General features: G+C 40.5%; 1 protein-coding gene across 1 annotated transcript; it reads left to right on the forward strand.

Annotated features, from left to right (window-relative positions):
- The first annotated feature begins 867 nt into the window (after positions 1 to 867).
- Positions 868 to 20026, forward strand: LOC128355253 (zinc finger protein 385A-like). Its single transcript, XM_053315502.1, has 9 exons — positions 868 to 999; positions 2908 to 2986; positions 4564 to 4712; positions 10221 to 10331; positions 17980 to 18154; positions 18655 to 18975; positions 19269 to 19456; positions 19547 to 19633; positions 19743 to 20026. The coding sequence occupies exons 1-9, from the start codon at positions 868 to 870 to the stop codon at positions 19968 to 19970; spliced, it is 1470 nt and encodes a 489-aa protein (XP_053171477.1). The 3' UTR covers positions 19971 to 20026.
- Positions 20027 to 21005: the final 979 nt, after the last annotated feature.

The raw sequence follows: 21005 nt of genomic DNA on the forward strand, positions 1-21005 counted from the left end.
AAGTCTGGTCACTGGGGCGCAGAGCATCTATCATTAAAACAAAGTGCAGACTGAAATCAACTGTGCTCTCCTTCACCAGCACTCAGCTCTCCTTCTCCTCTGCGTCCTTTCCTCGCTGTCCAGATCTCACACAGACCATCACCACATTAATCAACCTGTAAGTGGCTTCTTTCAGAGCATCATTCATTCAGACTACAAAGGTTTGTGTGTCAATGTGTGCGTATTGTCGTCTGTCTCCCTGCTTAGGTTGAAATAGCTGCCTTTGACTTGAGGGTAAGCTGAGCTGCAGTAAATTGGATTTCATGCTCAGTCCTTCACAGTAGCAGTATGCGACACTAAGACAGAGCCTCCCCTGCAACCACGACAAAGTTAGCAGCTCAGCATTCCTGCTGCAAAACTACAAGCAGTAGTCATAAATCATTTTAACAAATGATGATCATCGGAATACTAACAGCGTCATCTGCCACCAAATGTTGGATCAACTTGACAGTGTCTCTTTGTCACATAACTTGGGGGAAAGACAAACAAGAACACAGCGGATCCACAGTGAGTTTTCTGGTTAACAGACCTGCTGCCGCCACAGTTGTCCCCTCTCTGCAGCTGTGACAGAGAGGGTTTTTTTCTATTTTTTTTATCAGGGGATGTTGGCTAATCTGCCGCAGAAGCTCATTTCAGAGTCATCTGAGCACAGCAGCCCATTTAGATGCAGATGTGAGGCGGCTGGCATCGTGTGCCAAGCTGGTCCTCTTGAGTGTGGAGCTGAGAGGGCCTGGAACTAAACATGGCAGTGTTTCTATTTTTTCTTTTTTTGTCAGTGGGACCCTGCAGTGCTTCTACTTCTCATCTGACTTCATTCTGTTAGACAGCATGTCAACCAACCCCCCCTCACCCAGTCTCCTGTCCCCCTTTCCTCCCGGTCCTGTCATGGAGCACAAAGATGGAGGCAGGCAGGGAATACAGAGAGGCTACGGCATCCTCACTGACATTGACATTACCTTGGTGATCATTAAACCTAAATTGGCTAAATGAATTGCCAATTTGAGAAGCCTTAGTCACAGCACATTGGTGTGTGCATGCCTGTGTAGTGCACGTCGGGGGTTTGTGAAATCTACTGTGACGATAAGATTCTGTTTGTCTGTTTTTCTTCTTTTTTTCCCACCACCTTCTGCATCTCTTCATTTCTGTCCAACTACCTCTCTCTCACAATCTACACAAAAAATTCAATAAGCTATTACACAGGCATTGATCTTCTTCTCGCCCAAACATTTGCATTAGAAAAAAAAGGCAGTGAGATGAGGGGGCTGGGTGAGACAGCGCTGTCTGTTCATTTTAGTGGAGAGAAGGGGCAATAGATGGCGAGGCCTGGATTTATAGAGTTTGGCAGCACTTTAACACTTTAACTCTCCTCAGAATGTGTCCAATCAATGCTCTCCCTCCTGCGTGGCCGTTGTTGAAGAGTCGTGGTGTTCACTTATCTGATGTCATTGTAAATCACTCGGTGCACGGGGGTTGAGGGGGTGGGGGGGGGGGGGGTCAGAGAATGCTGCTGCTCCATACTTAAGCTACTGTGGGTTGCTGCCGAATATTTCACTGAAAATGCCATGTGCCAACTGTAAATACATCACTCTATTGTGAGTGCCTGTGCTGTAAATGCACAGAAACGGCAGACCTTTAAATTGGTAATGTGGCGTAAAATGAGCAGTGGATTTAGCAGAAGCGTGTCAGGAATACACTAACTGAAGAGGAAACATAATGATCATATCTCTCGCCCAATCCATACAGCTTGAAACATTGTTGTCCTCGTATTTGCATTGTTAGCGGAGTGTTTAATTGTGTCTTGAGACTCGTTCCAGTCTGTTTTTAATTGTTTTTCATGCAGTAACTGGATGCAAGAAGGAATCCAGAGAACGTAATGAGGAACCTTGAATTTTAGGGCTGTAAAACGCTCAGTCTCATAATATAATCTATATTTCCTTATTGTCAACAAACCCCTTGAAAAGTCAAAAACCAACAATTCAAGTGAACTCCCTAAAAATGATTATCTGTGTGACTTATTCCTTTACATCATAATTTCTTTTGTTGCCAAAAAAATATTTAAAAAAACAGAAATGAGCCACACGTGCATGTTGGTGACATCTTCCTACAATACAACAATAGTGGACAGTGCTTCGTTTGACACATACACTGCCCTGGACCAGCCAGAAAATACACTACTCACTTATTTTAAGTCATATTTGTGAAGAAACTGCAGTGTCCAGGAATTGTTGAGGAAATTATTTAATGAAATAAAACAGAGTACACATACCACAAAACCTCAGTAAGAAAGGTGCTGGATACAAAAATGTGTTTAACTGTGGTACCGACTACATGTCTTCTTTTTTGTGCCCGAGGGAGAAATAAAGAGCTTTGATAGTGTGCAGGTACTCCTTGTAAGAAAATGTTGTATCCTTTTTTAAAATGAAACTATTTATTTGTTACACATTCATTGGATTTGTTGACAATAAATCACAAAGCAACAAACATTTTGAACATCACAAGCTGTATCCTTGAATATTTTAACATTTCAAGCACTAGAATAAAAACATATAAGCATTTCAGAATAGTGCCAGATTGCTTCTTAATTAAAATGTATTTTTATCTTGCTGTTGCTTACGCACATTTCTTCATGGTATCTGGTGTTGAGCGTTCACTCATTCCTACATGTTCAGATACTGGTGTGAACTGGGCGTCTTATTACCAAAGGTTTTTCACTCTGCACAAATCCTGCTGTAGTTGGTTAGGAGAGGTGATAATGACTGCCATGTGAGCTATGGGATTCTTGATATGACTGAACGACATTGAAACCGTGACCTCCATTTCTGTATCTTATTACCCTCCTACCTTCTTCACTCCCTCCTTCTTGTGCAGCATATGCGAGAGCAGCCACCACAAATGACAATAGCTACAGCTGAGCTTCAGCTGCCACAGCCTCCCAAGGACTCAAAAGGTCTGAAGAGGAATGCCAGAAGGAAAGACTTTCCCCTCCATCTATTTCTGATCCTGACAGCACATTCTTTACGTCTCCCCCACCGTCAGTGAAAGGATCTTCCTCTGCTGTTACCAAAATAGCTATTTTCTTCCCCTTGTTTTGACAAGTGACCAGTTTTTCTTTTCATATGTAACAAAATTGTTAAGAAGTCATCACAAAGCGGCAGCAATAAAGGATGACGGTTGCACATAATCTCTGGAGAAAAGATTATACAAATTCTATCTGCATAGCCAGATTGGGCCTAAAGCATCCTGCTGGTTTTACGCTAAAGAGAAGAATAACTACCGGAAGCAGAAGTGGAATAAAGAGAAACAGAAAGAGAGGATGGGGATGAGGAGAAGGAGGAACAAAACAAGCAGAGGGACTGGTGCTGGAATGAGGAGAAGTACAGATGAGGAATACAGAGGCAGGCAGGCAGGCAGGCAGACAGAATAAGGGACCGTGAAATGGGGATACAGAACGACGCTTGGTGAGAGAGAGACAGAGGGAGAAATTGAGAAAAGGCGGATATCTGCAGCACCCCAGCTGCGAGGCTTAAGGAGCTTAGCCCTCCTGCCCCTCAAGTGCAGGCATCCACCACTGCTGAGCTGCTAGTGAGAGAAAAGTGAGCAAGAGGAGCAAAGAGAGTGGAGGTGTGGGTGGGTAGTGAGGCTCGACATGGGAACATGACGCAGAAGATCATGGTTTTGATTTAGAAGGAGTACACAGTAAACAGTACAGCAAAAAACACATTTTAATTCAGTTCAAATCTGTTTCTGTGCCTGTTCAGATATGATGCTTTGATTTAAAGACAGTTCAATGTATTGGGAAATTTGCCTTTTCACTCTCTCACCAATAGTTAAACGAAAAGATTAATGCCAACCCTAACCCTAACCCTAACCCTAACCCTAACCCTAACCCTAACCCTAACCCTAACCCTAACCCTAACCCTAACCCCTAACCCTAACCCTAACCCTAACCGCTTAACTTAAAGACTGTACTTAACTGATGTAAGAGTGGTATCAATTTTCATTTAACAAATATTTCATTAATTGTGGAAGAGTTTTTACTTCTTTTTTCCATTTTATTGTATTTACAAGTGTATAAGTCATATCTTATACAGACTAGCAGACAAACAAACAATAACCAACATACACATACAAAAAAAACACACACAAAGAGAGGGTCATAAAATTAAGTGTAAGACTGTAGCCAGTTTGTAAATGTGTATTAATCTATCTACGTGTCTTCTTAAAAAAAGACACTTTAATGTACTTCACTGGTAACATTTTCTTCAGGACACGAAGGCTGACCATGGGTTAGTTGGGTTGAGTTGTTATTATTCAGAGCATCTATATTAGTGTAATGACTTCTTCAAATGTAGCTATTTTCATTAATGACATGACTGTGGAAATTATTTGTATCTTATCACTAACACACCCTGTGCAATGATTTCAGTTTGTGACTTTCGGTCTCAACATTTTCCTCTGAAAGAGCAACATTTGATCAGGTGTTTTTTTTTATCTCAAATTTCCCTGTTTGTACATCTATCACAGGAAGTGTAAACCGACCGGGGCCGGTCCCTGCCTTCCTCAGGAGCCCGTCTGTCATCCCACCACCACCCCTGGACATGAAGCCCTTCCTCCAATTCCCCCTGGAGTCGCCTCACCCAGCTACCATCGGCCTCTTCCACAACTTCAATACGGTGAGCGCTCACAGGCAAACCTGCACACAGGCATGAATGCACAAGTGTGCACACAAACAGTGTCTGGCATTTGTTATCGTCGTGTTTCGCTTAACAGAAGACAGAGTTGGTAGTCAGTTGTGGTTTTGGTGTCTTACCTCCTGAGTGACGACAAATGATAAAGCAGTGAGGATTTATACATAATAATCCTTAATGATAAGGTGACAGCTGTTTGCTTTTTATTCAGCAGAGTGAGTTTCAGCATAATTGAGAAAATGCCCAGGCGAGTGTTTTCCTGCAATAAAATGAGTTACAGCTAATCAATTGTATAAGAGGCGCAGGCTGTGTTCTCTACAGTCAGCATTTTCTGTGGCTCCTTCTCATTTCCAGATTGGGTTTCATGTGAAGGTCAGCATGGTGACAAACACAAGTGCACGTGCAACATGAACACACACACACACACACACACACACACACACACACACACACACACACACACACACACACACACACACACACACACACACACACACACACACACACACACACACACACACACACACATATCATCCAGCTCATCTGCAAAATTATCCTTCTGCAAGTCCATGATTCATCCTACTTTACTGAGGACATTGAGTGTGGCTACTAATGCTAGACCATGTCAATCCAAATCACTCTGTGTTTGTACACAGTAAAATATAAGCAAGTCTACAACACTGCTGAAATCTGGAAGGCTGCAGCTTGCCAAGAGAAGCTGCACAAAGCCGGATGGACAAATTCAGCTTATCATCTTCAGAGGCAGCAACTGAGAGGACACAGAGAAGGGCAGACTGACAAAAACACTTGATCACTGTGATTCAATCACAGTTATGTTCCAGTTTAGGTAGAAAATGTTCAGGGGAATGTCCTCATATTACATCTGCCTCACCAGGTTTACAAGTAATTTCCACTTTATATCCTCAGGTGCATACTGTAGGACTCACCTTCTTACAATGAAACATAAGTTGTGCAGTGAGGCATTGTGTGGGCAGAGTGAGAGACTTTGACTCTAACACTCTAACACTCCAGAGGAAAATAATTTATTCTGTAAGGCTAATGTTTAATGTCCATGTTATTAACCTCTACGTCAGGTTCTCAGTTCAGGAGAGAAAAAATTACTTTAAAGTTAGAATTAATTTTCATTACATTACATCCCATTTTTGATACTATTTATAATATTGTTTCAGTTTATATTTTTAATTCCTTTTCTATAAAGTCATTTTCATTATTACTGTCATGCTTCACATAAATACAAATGATTCACTGGAAACAATGCATGCACTGGACGTGATGTTGAAGACATTAGATCATCGTGTAGGACGAAATTGTAGATTGTTGTTATCTGGCGTGATAACCAGATTGAATAACCGTGTTATTCAGTCTGACATCATGTTCATGTTTCTGTGCGGGAGGGGCCGTCAAATCAATCAGTCAGAGAGTAACGAATCTCTCTGTCAAAATGACTTTCAGTCAACACAGATTGGTTAAAAGCCAAGTTTAGTTATTTAATTTAAGTTACTTTAAATAACTAACAACAATGTATTACTTTTCTCTAGTCTCTATTACACAATTTTTGTCACTGTGACTCCATTCTTATTCCCTCCTAAAAAGATCACATGGGCTTTCCAAATCTAAAGGTTTGAAAAAAGGCTGTCTGTCCAAGGCCCTCTTCACACCTGCCATTATCTCCACGTGCCTCTTAAGTGATCACTTGTTTTCAGATTTCACTTCTCCACTCTACATCTTCCATTTATAAAAGCCAATGTGTTGCTTTTAGGCTGCAATGCACTTCCTGTCCCTAGTCTGCCGGAAATTAAAAGAAAAGGAAGTTTGCTAAGACATTGGCGCGCGGACAAAATCAAAGCTGTTTCGTGTGTACTCCATCCATGAGAATCCATTTTGCCCGTTGCTGCCTGGTTTCTTCTTGTTGTTTCACACTTTCATATGACGCTGTTGGTGCAGGAATGAGTATGTACTTCCGCTTATGCAGAATTTCAGAAATGTGAAATGAATGAAAAATGTGGTATAACCTAGTTCCACAGAGGCTTTACACTGTGTCTACACTGAAAGTATTTCAGCTGCATTTCTCATTGTTTTTACAGCTGTCTACAGAGCCCACATTTTGGCTTGCATGTCATGTACTGACTCATGTGTAGTCAGTGTAGTAACGGTGTTACAGTGTATTAGAGACTAAATGTGTAAGAATGGAGTGACAAATAAATATCCATAATTTATCTATGTTATACATTTCTGGTGAAAGAGAAACACAGCTGAGGCAGGAGAAAGTGAAAGATGAGCCAAAAAGTAGACTAATCGGTTAATGAGGTTATAACTGAAGGGACACAGAGAGCAAGAGAGCCTGATTAGAACAGGTGGTCGAAGACACAGCGAAAGACACATGATGTGAGACAGAAAACCACACATAAAAGAATACACACATTCACAAAACACAAGCTGCCATGCACTGAGGCAAACGTACAAATGTAAACAAAAACAAATGTGGAGGTGTTTCAGGTCTCCACATGAAAAACACAAAAGAGGAGCGAGGCAAAGTGGAGAGGCAAGAGACATGAGCTAAAAAAAAAAGGACAAAAAAAAAGAAAATCAGGCTGAAGTCTATAAATATTTCCAACAATGCATTCAAACAGGGTTGAAGTTTTCAGACCAATTATACCATTTCCCCTGGTGCTTGGAGCTTGAGAGTGTAAACAGTCTCTCATTTGGCAGTGTACGTTCACAGACAAGCAGGAGATGAGAGGCTGAGTAAAACCGCAATGTACTTTTGGCGCCTTAATGAGGGCAACACCCAGCACTGCGGTTGTTGAACCCTGCCAATGGGTCAGAGAGCTCACACGAGTCCGTTTGACTCGTCTAAAAATGAGGTAGTAAACATTTCATGAGAGAGGTGACGTGGCATACAGTATGTCTGAGATTGATCTGAGAATCACAAGCTTGGTTAAGAAAAAATATTGTCTGATATTTTAAATCCTGGATTTAATTTAAAATAGTGTCATCCATGGCTTTGATATTTTATCTTCTGGTTTTCCCACAAGTCTTTCATCCCGTTGCTTTTTTTTAAACGTATGTCTAAATGTATTATTTTAGTCTTTACTTTTTTATGTCACTAAACTGTTAATTAGTCCAAATAAACTGTTATTATTTACTTTTTCATTATATTAATTAGTCGTTTTAATTCACCTAATAGAATCATTTTCCATAATGGCTAATGTAATTATGCTGCTGTTATGACAAAATTATATCTCTAATCATTAAAAATGACTAGGGCTAAAGATAACATTATTTTCAATATTGATTAATCTGCTGATTAATTTTTTTCTTGATTAGATGATGGTCTATAAAATGTCATGTTTTGTCCCAACCAGCAGTCCACAACCAAAAATATTTTATTTTATTATCATCAAGGACTAAAAAAAACAAAAAAAAAATCAAATTTAAAAGCTCAGGCTAGACTTTTTTGACTCTGATTTCTTATATCAGTCTGGTAAAAAAAGAAAATATATAAAAAATGCAAGTATTATAGCATTATATGAATATGACCATAATATGTCACACAGACATTCAAGAAAAGCCTTGTACAATCTGTAATGAAGAGAAGGATACCTGTTAGAAGCGTGTTAACAAAATATAAACAGTATTGTAAATCAAAGTTAATAAAGGCCTTAGTCTTTAGTTTGAAATCTAGCTCAGGATCCGAAATATTGGTAAATTAAAGCGACCAGTGATTGAAGCTTAGTCAATACAGTGTAATGGTAATTTGAGAAATGTTTGGATATAATGGAGTCTAACTCTCAGGAGTCTCATGGAAAGTACCAAAACTCACAGACAAAGTCAGGACATGACTGTGTAAAATCCCCAAACGTGAAAGAAAGGAGGGACGAGGGAAACTGGTTTATAAAGCGAAGGATGCATTTTGCAGAATTCAGTGTTTGATTGACAGCCATGGTTTGCTTGTATCACACTTTAAATAATACATTAAATCTATTATCATTTCGAACTCTGCCTGCCTCAGTGTCTTTTTGACTCCTGAAGTTCATTTGTTTTTACTTGAAAATTTTGGGAAGAACTCTACATTTCAATTGGCCAAACAAGGTTTTTTCTGCAACACTGGACAGAATGTGTATGTGTAGCGAATGTGGTTGAGTAGAGGAAAAGGTTAGTAGTAAGTTATCAGTCTGGCAGTAAATGTACAGTGTGTCAGTTATAAACGCTGCAGCTTCTCAAGACCAAGAAAAGACTGGTCTACTGAAGGGGGTCAGAGTTACTGACACTGCGTTAGCCTAATCTGACCAGGCTCCACCACCGTCTCTACCTGCAGTGGTCTCTCTGAGCCCACCTGTCACCAGAGTTTCACTGTGACAGTGTTAGACGTGACGTTACATGAAAGAAACTACTTTTGGAGTCATACAACTGTCGAGTGTGCTGGCTTTGAAACTTGTGCCACGCTTAGTCACTTTATTTAATATGCTATTAATACATTTATTTATTTGGTATATTTCCCACTGGAAATTTGAGCACTTGTTTCTAAAAAAAGACCCAAAACAATAAATCAATAATCAAAATAGTGTTTTATATGTATTCATATTTAAATCCATGACTTCCATGCTCTTTCCAATTATTTCATCTTAATTTTATATACTGCATCTAATCAAAATTATCAACAGCAAATGTATATACCCCAGGCTGTCTTTATTAATTGTGGCTAGTTGTTTTAAAATTGTATATATATATATATTCTTATATATATATATATATATTCTTATATATATATATATTCTTATATATATATATATATATTCTTATATATATATATATATATATATATATATATTCTTATATATATATACACACATATATATATATCTATGTGTATATAAAAAAATTTTATAGGACAGTTAAATGTGAAATTTAATTTTCCCTGCCACTGAATTCAATTGTTTTTCCTGCTGAAATAACCAGTCAGTGATGTTGCATCTTTTATAAAATACATTCAATCTTTAAAGATATTACACAGAATATCTATTGTTTTGCGTAACACTGTTGTATTCATACCTTGTTTCAAAATGTAGTTTTGTAACACACAAAGTACAAATTTTAGGAGATAGGGAGTCTGTAATTAGGCCCTTCTAATGCCAGCATGAATTAAAGCGTTTGAACGGCACCCAAGAACTGAGGCACAGACAGCAGCACCAGCTGCTACTGAGAAAACACACACCCTCCTGTCCACATCAATCACTACTCTCACTTCAATTCACTCTTCCCCACTCTTTTTTATCTCCCAGCTTTCCCCCACTTCAGCGACTCCCCCTGTCATTCACCTGCACTTTTTCCTTAACACGTTTCTCTCTTCTCTCTCATCCACATTCACTTAGTGAAACCTTTCGATGGACTGCAGTTAAGATAAAAAATGCCCTCTGAGTTCCTCCTGTGTTGTTGAATCTTTGATGTGACCTTTGGGCCCTCTCTTCTCAGATGGACCCGGTCCAGAAGGCTGTGATGACACACACCTTTGGGCCCCCCATGGTGAAGACAAAAAGACCGATCATCTCCTGCAACGTCTGTCAAATACGCTTCAACTCAGAGGTATGAAAGCTCGGATTGTTCAAATGCAGGATTCACTTTTATAGATGATGGCTATGTCTGAGATCACTGTGTTTACTATATAATGCACTATAGACATTCCTATTATAGACACTTCTTGTGAATCTTTCTGAAGATTGTCGTTGTGTTGCTGTTGTGTAAGTATATTTAGAGCCACTAAACCAGAGTCAAATTCCTTATATGCATAAAGTAAACATACTTGGCCAATAAGGATAAAGATTATAGAGATAAAAAATGAGAACGATAAAGATGATATTCACACTATTTAAGTGTCCGAATTCAATGGAGTTGTTTCAGACACAGCCAATACCCTACTAATTGACTGCTTGCTAAACTCCTCACCAAATCAATTGTGCAATCATAGCTCTGCAAATGTCACAGCAGGCCTGTCAAGCTTTGGGTATTTCCACGTGCCCAAGTGGTGAACATAGGGCAGTTGTAAGAATGATATGCGGCAGATAAAGAGTGCATGAAGGGTGTGTTTAGTGTATTTTTTATAGCTTTTCCAAAACCAAGAGCAGACTAAACTGTGTATTTATCTGCTCAAACTTTATCTGCAAATGTTAGCATGTCTGACTAACTAGCTTGCTACTACATAGTAGTAACTTAGCATTTCATTAAACTATAGTGCTAAGTTTGTGGGGTTAAATGTTACATTAAAAAAGCCTTGTTCGTGACAAGCACAGACTGTACTATTTCCCTGCTTTGAGTTAATTCCTGGATACTATATCAGAGTTTAGGATAATGTTAGCTGCTCTGTCCTGCACATGATTTTATTTGGGGAAGTTATGCTCCAATAACCCCCCACCAAACTCGTTAGTTACCCCGGACAGCATAATATTCGCCAAACTCATCAGGAGGTCCTCCGTGTTTCCCCATTAATTACCTAGACTGTGGCAGCCCGCCACGGTCTAATTTGTCCTGCCACAGTGCCATAATGAACCAAAAATATTTGTACACTTCTCATATGCTCATCCTGAAAGCCTTTTTTCTTGTAATGCTAAATATTAGAGGAAACAATTTAAAAACAAGTCGCTATGCAACAGGGTTATGTTAGCATGAAATGACAGTTTGTAGATATTTTTCCTTAACAAGCTAATAAAACAAGGACAACTCTACACATCTTTATTCTACGGGCTGTCAAGGCTATCCAAATATTTTTTTATTAGAAAAATAAACTTCTCATGATAGAAATACAGATTTTATTGTCCCCCATCTTGGCTCCCAGACGGCAAATATCAAACTTGCAGCCAGTAGCTTGGATGTAATGTTAATAGTGATCTTATATTTGACAAACAAGTCACAAGAGTCGTCGAATTATGCTTCCTCCACCTGAGGAGCATTTCAAAAATCAGATCTTTCCTCTTGTGCTGATCTTTAGAAGGTCATGCATGATTATATATCGTCACTTCTCAGAGTTCAGAGTTTATACACCAAAAAACATCTCATTCCTTCTGTTAAAATAAAACGCAACTGCTCAGCTTTTAACAAGATCATATCACCCCTGCTCTGGCCTCTCATCACTGGTTCCCAGAGAGTTTTAGAGTTGATTTTAGGATTTTACTGATTACATGTGAAGCACTGCATTGGCTGGTTTCTACTGTAGTTACATAACTGAATTGCTGCAAAGCCATGAGCCAAAGTGCGGCCTCAGAAGTTCAGGCAAGACTCCTCTGGCTTTTCCTAAGTCCTGGCTCAAGACTAAAGGTAACTGGGCTTGATTTAAGGCACGTTGGCTCTGTAACTGTCTGAAGATCTGAGGCCTGCAGGATCTGTATCATCTTTTAAATCACTTTTTAAAGCTTATGTCCTTAAAATAAAGTTGTCTTCAAAGACCATATAAGTAAAGTTATTGTTATGTAATATTCATATAATTTATATTATTATTACATCTGTCAACAGTTTCCTAGTTGTATCTGCCCATGCATTAAATCAAGGGCCCACTATTTCAAAAAAATACTAATAATTTGACTAATAAATCTGCAACTGTTATCATTGTAAACTGTGTTGTATGCCCAGTGAGAGTTGAAATCTTGAAAGCCACAGTGACAGTAACACCGGTGGGGGGAGGGGGACTGGTGGGCCGGGCTTGGCTGGGCTGGGCTTTGCAAAAGGTCAACTGGTTAAAGAGGGCAAGTTTAGAAATTCATGTACCTTTAAATGATATTTCCTGGAGGCCGAGAACCCCGCATCTGCTCTCTAAACACATTAATTCATGACCTGGAAAGTTAGATGGGTGGACTCAAAGTTAGTTGATGATTGACTGTACAGCTGGAGCAGGTGAGAACTTGGTTCACAGTTTCTCAGCTCCAATTTTAGCCACTCCAGAGAGCAGAGTGGGGGGAGGAAGACTGAGAAAACCCTGCTTGCTTAATATACACTGACAGTCCAATTTTTGATGTCCTTCTGCGCCGTTGTATCAAAGTCTGAAAGAATGTTGCAATAAAAAAGCTGAACAAACTGTAAAGAAAGACAGTTTTAGTTTGTCCAGACCCGACACAGGTATGTGTACAGACATGTCATCAGGTTGAACTGTGTGACTAGATAACATATTTCAGTTTCTGGTTGCAAACTTCTGTCAACAACAAGAAAGATCTTTAAGTTCACAATGAGGTTTTAATGGAGACACAGCAGACATGAACTTGTCCTCAAAGCTATCTTAATGCTTATCAAGCACATTTTCTGCATTTCAGTTTTGACAAACGGCACAATGCCAACATGACGCAGAGGGGCTAAAATTAAAGAGGCCAGAAGTGATGAAACTTTAGAGGAATGATTTGAGTGTCCTCATTAAAGAGGCATAACTGTAAACTGAAGTTGAAAAACAAATAGCTCATAATCATGGACATCCTAAACCAGGCTACCGGATGACATGATTGATGTGTTATGAGTCCAGCACTGGGCCTGTGTGTGTGTGTGTGGGTGTACGTATGACTTAAGTCACTTTCAGGGACACAAACCAGACTTAAAACCAGTTGATTGGGGAGGACTTGTGCAACTGGAGACAAGGCAAGTTTTAGTTTAAGGCAAGCAGTGATTATGGTTACAGTAAGTAATTAATCCAAGTCTATGTAAATAAACCAAAAGTGACTTAGGCAAATGCTTATGTGTACCAGGTATTATTCATGGTGTGAACATAAATCAATTTGCTGTCACATGTGGGGACTCACTTCTCTTTAAGGGACAAAATTCAAGTCCCCGTAATTGTAAATCATTAAATTATAGGGTGAGGACTTGATTTAAGGTTAAGTTGGGGTTAGGGTTACAGTAAGTGTCCTGGAAATGAGTGTAATGTGTATGTGTGTGTGTGTGTATGTGTGTGTGTGTGTGTGTGTGTGTGTGTGTGTGTGTGTGTGTGTGTGCATGTGTTTGTGTTTGTGAGTGTGTGTGTGTGTATGTGTATGACCACATGCATGGAGCGGGAATACTTCCACTGTCTGAGAATGGGTTTCTTTGCAAAAATAAATATTTCAGATTTAGATGGCCCATTTCCACATCTTGGTGGTCCAAAGAAAACAAGCATCTTATGATCCACAGCTCACAATAACTTATACAGTTGACTCAAGTACAAGTGTAACTAAACATTTTGGTTTAACATTTCAGCAGTGCCACATGTGAATCATCATCAACTGAACCGACATAATGACTTTTACGAATGGAAAAGGCCCAGTGTCGTAACCTCTAATTTAAACATGAGTAGAAATAAAACAAAAGCCTGAAAATACAAGCCTGGCTAAAAATATAAATCCATTCCTGTGATAAAGTGCTAAACATATGTACTCTAAATGCAGTGGTGTGTACAGGACATAGGCAAGGAGTCATCTGAAACTTGTGTAACGCTGCCCTGTTCTCTCTGTGAGGGGCCCCTTAATTATATCTCCCTACATGTTCTCAGTCTACATGAGAATGATGTACAAGACTGGCGGGGGCGCTTTTATTTACAACAGTATGTTCATATTTACATACTGTGTGTGTTCACTGAGTATGCATACATGAGAATATGTCTCTGTGTGCACAAATTTGTGGACAGCTTGTGTCAAGCCGACATTATGCTGAGATGTCTAATACTGAGCCACCTTTTTTGTCCTGCCTGCTGTTTTCCTTTTGAGCCACGGTGTGCATCTGCTCTGCTGCGGCTCTACGGCACTTTCCACAGTAACCTGAGAGAGTGGGAGCTTAAAGCACGGTGGACATACTTAAATAATGAAGGAATACTCTGCTTACAGTACAGTATTTGGCTTACTCAAGCTGTCTGGGCTGAGCTGCAGTTCAAAGGCAGACAAACACTCATTATTTTTCATCAAGTCCTCCTTAGGTCATGAGCTACTCAAGTATTTTAATAATACCAACATTTTGTTTCTTGTTAATGTCAGAGGGAGGCCAAGGTTAAATAGAAAGTCTCTGGCTTAAGTGTACACAAAGTGAAAGAGACAGATTTATTGAAAGTGGCCATTCAGAAGCAGGTGCTTCTCACTGCTACTACACTGTAGCCCCACATAATTGTTGTAATTATAAAGTTGCAATTCATTTGAGGCCACAGAGGACATATTAGCCTGCCAGTGTTCAGCTCAGCTCTGCTGCAAGGCTGACGTCACACCCTGCTGCATTAGCCATCGTCACCACTGCAGTACCACACTGGACACCGCTCTCTCTTTTTCGCTGTTCAATCCCCCTCTTCTTGTCCTTTTCAAGGCTCACCCCAAACCATGTTACATTCATTACTCTTATCTGCTTGGTGAGGTTATTTTTCTTGCCGTTTGCCTCTACAATTTTCATGTTTGTGCTTCCCTCTCTGTGGGGTATGCTGTATCATCTGTCCCTTCTCCTTCTCTCCACCTCACCAGCTTCTTCCTACCCCCTCTTCCTGTCGCTGCCGCCTGCACCCCGTACAGTAGATTTGGCTGCTAGACCAGCTCTCTCCGCTTTCTGTGCCTTTGTCGCTTTATAGATAAAACATCAAAGCACATCCTGCTTAGAGAGAAAAGGATTTCAGGGACATTCACTTGCTCTCATTTTCTTCCTCTTAAGTCCCATCTATGCTTCCTCAGTCATCTTAATCCTTCTTTCCATAGGCTCTTTCATTGCTTCTCTCAGTCCTTTCCACCTCCTATTCTGAACATCATTTATATTTCATCATTATTCACTTTTCCTCTTAACTCCAATGATCTGATCTGAGGTCTTAATCTCTTTTACATCCTATTGTCTTTGCTGCATCCTACCCCCAACCTCCAAGGCTGTCAAGCTTTTTATGTCTGAATTGATGGCAGGCCTTTATCGATTTCCTAAGACCTGACATCGAAGGTCACAAGGAGAGTGAAAGTATCAAAGCTCAAGCAGAAAGAGAAGAAACCAGTTCGCAGAAAGGGAGAGGAAAATAAGTGGACAACACAAAGTGTGGACTGCAGTGAGAAGAAGGAGCATTGAGTATTTGTCCCTCTCAAGCTTGCTGCTGTCATGTCTTTGAGGACTTGTAGGGCTTTGGGGAGCACTAGCCAGAAGAGTTGGGTTACAGAGGCAGAGCTATATATGACTTTCTGTCATCACCAATCAGGAGGAGGGTTATATGGGTAACTATCATTGGCAGTTAATTCTTGAGGCTTACAAAGGCATCCCGGACATGTCCCAGTGGTCCCCTTGCCTCAGTGAAGTATCCCACCCCGCTGAGCCCCCACCATGTACCTGTCACATGCTCCTTCAGCCTTGTTATTGACATAATGAAACCCACCTAATCCCACCAGGTCTATGCCTGTACATACACATGCACATACAGTCACAAACAAGTCTTGTATTACTGTTAGTGAGGAGCTTACAGGGACTATATTTGTGCCGTAACACCTCATACTTTCCTTTGGTTTCATTTGATACCGACTAGCATATCTGGATTAACAGGATAACAATGATTTCCAAGCTCAGTATCTGTAGAAATTGTTTCCATATTTGACGATTCTGCATCTCCTGATCTACATCCAATCTCCAACTTTACGTGCCGGTGAAGGGGGTCATGCACCCTTTGTGAAGCGAGGTGGAAGCACGCACGTGGAGGTCAGGGTGGGGGATGGCATGTGGAGTGACAAACTTTCATGCAAGAGACCAGTTTGTGTCCGGTCACAGACGTTTTTATTAATTATAACCATTATCTTTCCCTGTTTTAATTGCCTAATCTTAACTATGTAGTTTATAAAGTCCAACAAAGTTCTGGGTAGATTCAGTGTTACTCATCAAACATATTGTGGATATCTTTGAGATCTAACTTGTTGAACACATTTCAAATTCAAGCCAATTAATAAAAATGTTGCAAATCATACATTGTTTGCATCCATGTTTGCTAGCTTGCAGTCCTCTTCTTCTTTGCCTTCGTTGGCACATTGCTACACTTCTTTCTGTGCTGCCATGTTACTGTTGGTCTGCAGAATGCATGAAACTAGCAGCAGAAATATGTATCATACAAACAAAATGTAGATCCATTCCTAAAATCATTGCTTCATAGCACTACAAGTGGTCAAACTGTGCCATAACACGTTATACTGTAGAAATAAAAATCAGTATTTTTTCCAGAATTGTTAATAATAATAACAAAGTTCTTCAATAAGGTTGAATATTGAGTGCAGAACTCAAAAGTGAAAAAGTTAAAGTTCTCATAAATGCTTACTTAATCAAAAATGTAACTTTTATCCAATTACCTTAACCTTAATTCTGATAAACTGCTACCCAAACTCTACACCCACTCCAAGGACTTACTGAAATGTCCTGTTTAAATTGATCCTCTTAAATACGATTATACAAGGACAAGCATCCAGACACACACTCGTGGACACAAACTCTTCTTGATTTGTTTTTTTCCCCCCTCAGCAGCTGACTGTCAACTGTCAGTGGTCTCCCACAGCCCTCCAGCCCATTTCAGATAATCCCACCACTCAATAATCATCATCAGCTCAGCAGGCCAGTACGGTGATTACACTGGTAGTGAAGGAAGACGAGAATATTCTGGAGGCTAATCTACTCTGACAGCACATCAGACCCACAAACCATCAGCTGAGCAGCCATTTGCTGTAATGCACCAAAATCACAGGGTGCCAGGATATATTTCAGAATTTGGGAGTAATTATTGGATAATCCTGGGGGATAAAAATCTAAATGATTGTTTAGTTTAACATGTATTAACAAGACACATCTGAAACAATGCAAAGTCATTTAGTCAGTTATTTATGTCCTGTGACAGTATGAGTCATTGTCACCTTGAAGTCACTCAGCAAACTACATACTACCGGAGATGTTGCAGGTTAGCGTCATTGTTCAAATATACAGTATCTAATCAGTTAGAATGAGGAGCATACTCTCTCAATTTCCAAACCCCCATTTTCACTGACAGTTGCCAAGGAATTTGAGAGGAATTAACACAGCACCTTTCTGGTTACAAGGACGGGTCTAAAATCTCTTTACTTCTCTCGTCAGTGACAGCAAAGCAGAGTGAATATTATGCTTACTGTGTGATTGCATAAACAAGTAAATATGACACTGACTGGCTCGGAAAAAAAGGCACATGGACACTTTATATGTTCTGTTGAAAAATGGAAATTGCATCAAATCCAATATTTCTTGTAAACTCTGAAATGCCTTGCTCTCCTTCCAGAGTCAGGCAGAGGCCCACTATAAGGGGAACCGCCACGCTCGTAGGGTGAAGGGGATCGAGACATCCAAGACAGCTCGTCTCCAAGATGGCGACAAGCAGCACCCTCCCCCTACTGCCTCACCCTCTCCACTAGGCCCCTCACCATCCAGCCCGGAGCCTGATCCTAATAAGCAGGGTGAGCATCACCTGTGACATATGATGTTACATACCCACACCCAGGAATCTGTCACAAAAATGGCACAGATGCTCAACACAGCTGCTGTATGAAGTCACAGGACGGAACCTAACCAGAGAGGCGTGTTGGTAGCCTGGCGTGTAAAAGGAATAAAGTTCAAATATGATTTTATCAACCAGCAAATCTGATCATTCATTCTAATAATCTGCATAAATTGCTCTCATGCTCCAAAGGTGATCAATAGCAATAGAAAAAAAACTGTATGAAAAGTAATTAATTAAAAGTTCATTGGTCACTAAGCCTCATCTGGCCAAGATGTCACTAGGGTGACCAGACCTGCTGTTGGGTCCCAATGGACCCAGTACACTTGTGTTCTCTATTACTGGAAAATCAGCCTCATTAGTTTCACGCTCTTATATAGTGATCCAAGTTGAAGGAGGTATTGTATGTTTCACTTTCACAAATTATTTACTAACCTGAAAACCTTGTGCTGTTTACAGATGACACCCAATCATGTCCCAACTCTAATGAGTCACCTTTGACCCCTAGCTGCCTCCCAACACCTACATTTAGCTCAGCAGACGCAGAGTGTCCCCTCTTGCCCTCTGTCAGCACACCTTTACCATCTTCTCCCGTCCCCTCCACGACCCTCAGCACCCCACCTGCGGACCCAGCAGTGGCTGGTCTTCCTGACACCCCGTCCCCAGCACCCAGCCCCTCTTCTGGAGAGTCAGAGGAAGAGAAAGCAAAGAAGCTTCTCTACTGCTCCCTGTGCAAAGTAGCTGTTAATTCCCTCTCACAGCTGGAGGCACATAACAAAGGTAAGTCCAACACAGCTTTGTAGGACTTGTAATACAAACAACACCATTATGCACTATTAGAGGCAATGTCAGAAAGCATGAGGCATGGCTGCTCAGAGGGAAAAGGAAAGGTGCTTTACTGCCACTTAGTGGTGAAAAATGGCAAGTTAAAAATGCAATCATGCAATGAGCCTCCAATCTTAATTTGATGTGTCAAATTATTTCGTTTTGTGCATTTTAAGCAAAACATGAACCTTACATGGCCTTGATTACAAACATACACTATACCTATCTTTTTAAAAATTGTTTCCCAGGTACCAAACACAAAACAATTCTGGAGGCTCGAAGTGGACTAGGCCCCATTAAAGCGTACCCACGTTTGGGTCCTAAACCCAGCCCTGAGCAGGGAGGGGAGCTGTCCACTGACCCCAACACTCAGGAACGCACCTTCCACTGTGAGATCTGTAACGTCAGAGTCAACTCAGAACTGCAGCTTAAACAGGTAAGAAAACGGCCAAAAAGGACGTTGAGTGAATTAATTTCCAAGTAATCTCAATATTTAACATGTGTCCTGTCTCATTTTGTGTTGCAGCATATATCAAGCCGGAGGCATCGGGATGGAGTTGCAGGGAAACCCAATCCTCTTCTCAGTCGACACAAGAAGCGCACAGACTTTATGGTAAAGGCTCTTTGTCTTTGTCTCAAAATATTCTCTTTACTATCTCATTAGGTTGTGCAACACTTTAAGCTGTTTCTATCACTTATAATTTTTCTTGACTTTCTCAAAGGAACTTCCAAAAACTCTGGGGGCTGGACTTTTACCAAATCCTCTGGCTGTTGCTGCAGCCATGGCAGCTGCAGCATCCTCGAATCAGCTGGCAATGCGTCCTCCCTGCCCGACCTCCCACCCTCACCCCAGTCACCACTTCCTTCAAGGAACACCCCTCAGCCTCCTGAGGCCCGCTCCGGGTCCCATTCGAACCACCCATGGGCCAATCCTCTTCACTCCTTACTGATGGTGAGAGAATGAGGACGAATCAGGAAGAAGCACACTGTGAAGTAGAGGCCTGCAACTGTGTGCCATCAAGAGCCAAATCAGCTAGTGTGGCTTCAGCTGGTGTTTCATTTTAATGAAAACAGTACCCGTAAATACGACTCTTTATGGTGCATACTGTAGTTGCAGACCACTGCTGTTATGTTAACAGGGAGAACCAGAATTAAAAGACAATTATAAAACATTTTAAAGAGACTGTATATGTTTCCATCTGTCCCAGTTTTCCCTGCATCACTTAACAATCTGCAAATCACTGGACTGACTCTGCAGATAGTTAGAAGAGGAATAATAAAAAAGCATTTCTATCAAGCATGGACTTCTTTGAGCATCTTCCAATCTGCAACTGACTAAATATCTTCATCTAACATATGATCCACTGTATCTGACTCAAAACCCTACCTCTCTTATGTTCTTAATGTTCATCTCTGCATCCAAAGCGTCAATGTTATCAAAAAATAAATAAATAAAATGCCCGCAGGGTTAGATATAGTAGTTGCCTCTGATGTTAGCTGATATCATACTGTAGCTGTCACAGTGTGTAGTGGATCGCTCCACTGTAAAGTTCTGTTTTTGTGGCCTATAAAGAGAATAAGGTACCAACAGTTTATTTTTTGTTGCTGCAGTTGCTGGCAAACATTTCTCTGTACTGTATGTCTAGACTTTCACAGCTGGTCTATATGGTCTATATTTACCTCTGTGGGACAGAAACAGGAAGTCAAAAAGGAAGAACATTTGCGTTACTTCTTAAAGCAAATATTTACTGATGATGCAAGTCAACCCTATTTACGGTTTGACAGGTGGATTTGTGGTGAAGGGGTAATTGCTAGCGGAGAACTATGCAGCTGTGAGTGTTTGTCTTTAAGGTCTGTTTTAGAAAGCAGTAAAGTTGGAGATAGTCAAGTTAGTTTCTTTAGTGAGGGTCAAGATATAATTATCACCAGATAAAAACCTTTCCCGTAATGATTCCCCAGATTCTCCCGAAATGGTCACCGACAAC

Source organism: Scomber japonicus, chromosome 3 (assembly GCF_027409825.1).
Source record: "Scomber japonicus isolate fScoJap1 chromosome 3, fScoJap1.pri, whole genome shotgun sequence".
Lineage (NCBI taxonomy): Eukaryota > Metazoa > Chordata > Actinopteri > Scombriformes > Scombridae > Scomber > Scomber japonicus.

Bases quoted from the DNA above. Each gene is read 5' to 3' on its own strand.
- LOC128355253 (XM_053315502.1), top strand. From the start codon at position 868: ATGTCAACCAACCCCCCCTCACCCAGTCTCCTGTCCCCCTTTCCTCCC. The intron at 18,976-19,268 runs GTAAGTCCAACA...ATTGTTTCCCAG, and splicing joins GCTGGAGGCACATAACAAAG to GTACCAAACACAAAACAATT. The intron at 19,457-19,546 runs GTAAGAAAACGG...TTTGTGTTGCAG, and splicing joins CAGAACTGCAGCTTAAACAG to CATATATCAAGCCGGAGGCA.